This window comes from Myripristis murdjan, chromosome 13 (assembly GCF_902150065.1).
Source record: "Myripristis murdjan chromosome 13, fMyrMur1.1, whole genome shotgun sequence".
Taxonomy (NCBI): domain Eukaryota; kingdom Metazoa; phylum Chordata; class Actinopteri; order Holocentriformes; family Holocentridae; genus Myripristis; species Myripristis murdjan.
Genome location: NC_043992.1, coordinates 20716559 through 20722558, shown reverse-complemented (window position 1 = coordinate 20722558; position 6000 = coordinate 20716559). Strand labels below are relative to the sequence as shown.

The 6000-nt window shown below is 41.5% G+C and overlaps 1 protein-coding gene across 3 annotated transcripts in view; it reads left to right on the top strand.

Annotated features, from left to right (window-relative positions):
- Window positions 1–1484: 1484 nt before the first annotated feature.
- The window catches only part of veph1 (ventricular zone expressed PH domain-containing 1), a 91714-nt gene continuing 87198 nt past the window's right edge, over window positions 1485–6000 (top strand). For all 3 annotated transcript variants that reach the window (XM_030067810.1, XM_030067808.1, XM_030067809.1), the window contains exons 1-2: window positions 1485–1622; window positions 5170–5388. In XM_030067810.1, coding sequence (XP_029923670.1) covers window positions 1485–1622; window positions 5170–5388 — 357 coding nt within the window. The remainder of the gene's footprint in view (window positions 1623–5169; window positions 5389–6000) is intronic.

The following is a 6000-nucleotide window of genomic DNA, read 5'->3' as shown; positions in this document are numbered from 1 at the left end:
ATCATCAGGAGAACATTTCCAGCACACGATCGTTTCTCTTTCAAGCCAACACAGAGACACACTGATGCATGCTTTTATTAGACTGACCACTGTAATGCTCCTCTCTGATCTGCCTGAAAAGACAATCACAAGTAACAGAAAACTCAGCTGCTCGTGTGTTGACCAGGACCAGTGAGAGAGCACACATTACACCAGTTTTAAAGTCTCCGCGAAGGCTCCATGTGAGCTTCAGACTTGATTTTAAGATCCCTTTTATTGGTTAATAAAGCTTTTAATGGTCTTGGTCCTATCCATTTGTCAGATGGGCTTTAATACTATGAACTCTCAGGTCCTCTGTCAGTGGCCTTTTAATTCTCCCTCAAGTCAGAACAAAAACTCAGGATGAGCAGCAGAGAATGTACAGGATATAGGACAAAAGCAAACTCAAGACCTACCTTTTTAGCCTGGCTTTTAATTAAAAAATGAGTCATTTTTCTATACCAGCTCTTCTATACCTCTGCTCTCTTTTTTTATTTTTTTTATTTTCTTTTTTAAAATCCTGCTATCTTAACCTTTCCTTTGCTATTTATCTACTTAAGAGTTTTAACATTTCATACTTCACCCTTTATTATTATTTTGTTTTGCTGTTTTTAATTTTTATGTATTTCTTATTGCAGTTTCTGTGTGTATGTGTGTGTGTGTGTGTGTGTGTGTGTGAGAGAGAGAGAGAGAGAGAGCCCAAGCAATAACCATACATACTCTGATTGTTCAGGATATTGGGGGCACCTCCTGATATTGATCTGGTCATAAAATTGTTTCTTTGGCTTGTTTTTTTTTTTTTTTTTTTTTTTTCTCCTGCTGGCGTTTACAGTTTCACTCACCAAATTTCAGTCCCCTCTCTCTCCCTCTCTCTTGCAGGACTCTGTTATAGAGAGGCTGCCTTCTCCAGACCATGCCTTGTCTCCATGGTAACTGGCTGCATCCAGACCCAGAAAAACATTGGGCCAAGTTTGTCCACCACTGTCCAAACTACCTGATCTGGCCTCCATTCAGGAATATTTTACTTTGTTCTCTAAATCACTAACATAATTTAGACACTAAATGATTCCTAATACAAATATATATGATGGATATTTTGGATCTCTCCCTGTTTTCTCAGTTGCTTGAAACAACTAGAGCAGGGTCAAACGCCCCAAAGTGCCTAAATAGTCCCTAAATAGTCTGTAAAGATGAAGATATTTTGAATTGGATGTCATTTTAGAAGTTTTTTTTTTTTTTTCTAACATCATGGCATCACAATGCTGAGGCTTCTTTCTGGTCTCTGAAGTGTCTGAAACCAAGTGGACAAAAGTTACCAAAACCACAAGATACCTGGCTATATTCAAGAAGATTTTGCTCTCCTGGATGATTATGGCAGGGATTTATGCATTCTTAATTGAGGGATCCTGAACTGGGCCCAAACTGGTCTGAAAGGAGTCCTGAACCTGGTACCCAGCGGGCCCAGGATGCACCAGTTGTTCAGCCAGGTGTTGGGCCAGAGGGATCTGTCCAGGGCCGGGGATCTCTTCTCTCTGGAGGATACAGAGATAGAGGACTGCCTGTCTCAGGCTCTGGACCAGATCAAGGCCATCTCCTGCTCACCGGTCAGTGGGTTATACATGCCGAGATGCACACACATGATATGCATATACATCTAGCTGCAGTGTCATGCAAGTTTAAAACTTTAAGCTGTCACTATTGTAAAAAAGAAAAATACCTTTCACACACACTTGATAAAACTTTTCGAGATATATACAGTACAGGCCAAAAGTTTGGACACACCTTCTCATTCAATGCGTTTTCTTTATTTTCATGACTACTTACATTGTTGATTCTCACTGAAGGAATCAAAACTATGAATGAACACGTGGAGTTATGTACTTAACAAAAAAAGGTGAAATAACTGAAAACATGTTTTAGATTCTAGTTTCTTCAAAATAGCCACCATTTGCTCTGATTACTGCTTTGCACACTCTTGTAATTCTCTCGATGAGCTTCAAGAGGTAGTCACCTGAAATGGTTTTCACTTCACAGGTGTGCCTTATCAGGGTTAATTAGTGGAATTTCTTGCTTTATCAATGGGGTTGGGACCATCAGTTGTGTTGTGCAGAAGCCAGGTTACTACACAGCCGACAGCCCTATTGGACAACTGTTAAAATTCATATTATGGCAAGAACCAATCAGCTAACTAAAGAAAAACGATTGGCCATCATTACTTTAAGAAATGAAGGTCAGTCAGTCCGGAAAATTGCAAAAACTTTAAATGTGTCCCCAAGTGGAGTCGCAAAAACCATCAAGCGCTACAACGAAACTGGCACACATGAGGACCGACCCAGGAAAGGAAGACCAAGAGTCACCTCTGCTTCTGAGGACAAGTTCATCCAAGTCACCAGCCTCAGAAATCGCAAGTTAACAGCAGCTAAGATCAGAGACCAGATAAATGCCACACAGAGTTCTAGCAGCAGACCTATCTCTAGAACAACTGTTAAGAGGAGACTACGCCAATCAGGCCTTCATGGTCAAATAGCTGCTAGGAAACCACTGCTAAGGAGAGGCAACAGGCAGAAGAGATTTGTTTGGGCCAAGAAACACAAGGAATGGACATTAGACCAGTGGAAATCTGTGCTTTGGTCTGATGAGTCCAAATTTGAGATCTTTGGTTCCAACCGCCGTGTCTTTGTGAGACGCAGAAAAGGTGAACGGATGGATTCCACATGCCTGGTTCCCACTGTGAAGCATGGAGGAGGAGGTGTGATGGTGTGGGGGTGTTTTGCTGGTGACACTGTTGGGGATTTATTCAAAATTGAAGGCACACTGAACCAGCATGGCTACCACAGCATCCTGCAGCAACATGCCATCCCATCCGGTTTGCGTTTAGTTGGACGATCATTTATTTTTCAACAGGACAATGACCCCAAACACACCTCCAGGCTGTGTAAGGGCTATTTGACCAAGAAGGAGAGTGATGGAGTGCTGCGGCAGATGACCTGGCCTGAACCCAATCCAGATTGTTTGGGGTGAGATGGACCACAGAGTGAAGGCAAAGGGGCCAACATGTGCTAAACACCTCTGGGAACTCCTTCAAGACTGTTGGAAAACCATTTCAGGTGACCACCTCTTGAAGCTCATCGAGAGAATGACAAGAGTGTGCAAAGCAGTAATCAGAGCAAAGGGTGGCTATTTTGAAGAAACTAGAATATAAAACATGTTTTCAGTTATTTCACCTTTTTTTGTTAAGTACATAACTCCACATGTGTTCATTCATAGTTCTGATTCCTTCAGTGAGAATCTACAATGTAAATAGTCATGAAAATAAAGAAAATGCATTGAATGAGAAGGTGTGTCCAAACTTTTGGCCTGTACTGTATTTAGAAAAAAAATACCAAAAAATATATTTCTAAATGATGAGGACAATAGATTTTGGATATACACTCTTGAGCAAATTCTTAAGACCAGTTGAGAAATTGCAAGAATTTACATTTTGCACTGTTGGATCTTAAGAAGGTTCTAAATAGAGCTTCAAAATGCAAAAAGAAGAAATGGGAGTGAGACAAAAAAAAAAAAAAAGTAAGCATTTTATTGCCAACAACCATTAAACTGAAATAGGCTGTTCATCAGCTGATCAAAAGTTTAAGACCACAGCCTTTAAAAGCCCAAATCTTTGCAAAAATGTGGATTCAGTGTCATTTTCTGTCAGGTATCCACACTGTCATGACCTCCTGATTGCAAAGGCAAAAAAACTTTCTCTCCTTGAACGCAGTCGGATTGTTGAGCTGCATACAACAAGGCCTCTCGCAGTGTGCCATTGCTGCTGAGGTTGGATGCAGTAAGACAGTCATTTTAAACTTCTTAAAAGATCCTGAGGTTTATGGAACAAAAAAGTCAAGTGGTAGACCCAAAAAAATTTCACCGGCCGTGAGCCGGAGGATCCAATTGGCTGTCCATCAAGACATGGGATGATCCTCGGCCGAAATTAAGCCTGTCACTAGTGCCAACTGCAGTCCCATAACCATCGGACGGCATCTGCGAGAGAAGGGTTTTAAAAACAAAAAACATCTTCAAAGGCCTCGTCTCCTTCAACGACACAAAATTGCCCGTTTGGAGTTTGCACGAGAGCACCAAACATGGGACATTGAAAGGTGGAAGAAAGTTTTATTCTCTGATGAGAAAAAATGTAACCTTGACGGTCCTGATGGCTTCCAACGTTACTGGCATGACAAGGAGATCCCACCTGAGATGTTTTCTACACGGCACAGTGGAGGGAACGCCATCATGATCTGGAGGGCTTTTTCCTTCAATGGAACAATGGAGCTTCAGGTTGTTCAGAGGCGTCAAACGGCAGTTGGCTATGTGGAGATGTTGCAGGGGGCATCCCTCATGACTGAAGGCCATCGTCTGTGTGGTAATGACTTGGTTTTTCAACAGGACAACGCTGCAGTTCACAATGCCCGCCTGACAAAGGACTTCTTCCAGAGAAATAACATCACTCTTTTGAACCATCCTTCGTGTTCCCCTGATCTAAATCCAATTGAGAACATTTGGGGCTGGATGGCAAGGGAAGTTTACAAAAATGGACACCAGTTCCAGACAGTGGATGCCCTCCATGAAGCCATCTTCACCACTTGGAGCAACATTCCCTCCAGCCTCCTGGAAACACTAGCATCAAGCATGCCGAAACGAATTTTTGAGGTGATTAACAAGAAAGCTTTTTTGCCTTTGCCATCAGGAGGTAATGACAGTGTGGATACCTGACAGAAAATGACACTGAAGCCACATTTTTGCCAAGATTAGGGTTTTTAAAGGCAGTGGATTTGATCAGCTGATGAACAGCCTATTTCAGTTTAATGGTTGTTTGCGATAAATTGCTTACTCTTTTTTTTTTTTTTTTTTTTTTTTTTTGGTCTCACTCCCATTTATTCTTTTTGCATTTTGAAGCTCTACTTAGAACCTTATTAAGATCCAACAGTGCAAAATGTAAATTCTTGCAATTTTTCGACTGGTCTTAAAATTTTGATCAGGTGTGTATTTACAACTGCAGTGTGAATATGTCAGTCTAATTCATTATTTATACATTCATCCCTAATGAATCATCGTGTCCTTAATTTAACATCTGATTTTTATTATGCCATCCTCTGATTGGCTGACTGACAGGACTATCTGACCAATGATAATGACCAAGCAGTGGTGGAGATTTGTATAACACGCATCACCACGGCAATAAGGGAGACTGGCACCATTGAGCGTCACAGCGCAGCGCTGGTGGGGCTGTGGGAGTCGTGTCTGGAACACAACCTCACCCCGCAGGGCGAGAACACTGAGGACACCCCACATGCCAAGATAGCCTCTGACATCACCAGCTGTATACTCCAGGTATGCACACACACACACAACACAAACACACACACACACACACACACACACACACACACAAGCAGTACATACCATCTCACATACCTGTCCACACTTTGTGCTCATTCTCTTGGTATGTGAGCCATTAAGCAACATGTCACTTGTTTGTGAGGGATCAATGAGAGGAACCAGGCTTTACACCACATTGAGAGAACTCAATGTTTGGCATCAGAGAAGTGGGAAGATAAACTATTACAGTAAAAATCCACTCTAAGATACATTAACATTAACTTTAACTATTGTATATATACCTATCTGTGTGTATCCAGTTGCTGTTTGATGGTACATTTTTGGCCCGCTGGCAGGCAGGACTGTGTAAGTTGGTTTATCTGTCCATTCAGCACTTTCCTTCAAGCCAACACATCTCAAAATGTGTTGGGCAAATATCCATGAAATTTGTGAAGCACTTTCATGCTCATTCATTCAAGTGTTTTTCACACAAGAAGATCACAAAATGTAAATAGTGGATTACCATGATATTTGGTCTGTGCTTTCATACTCCACCATGGAATATTCTTCTTTATTTTGTTGACCCTGTGATCTTTCTTGTAGTGCCAAACATTTAACTTGTAC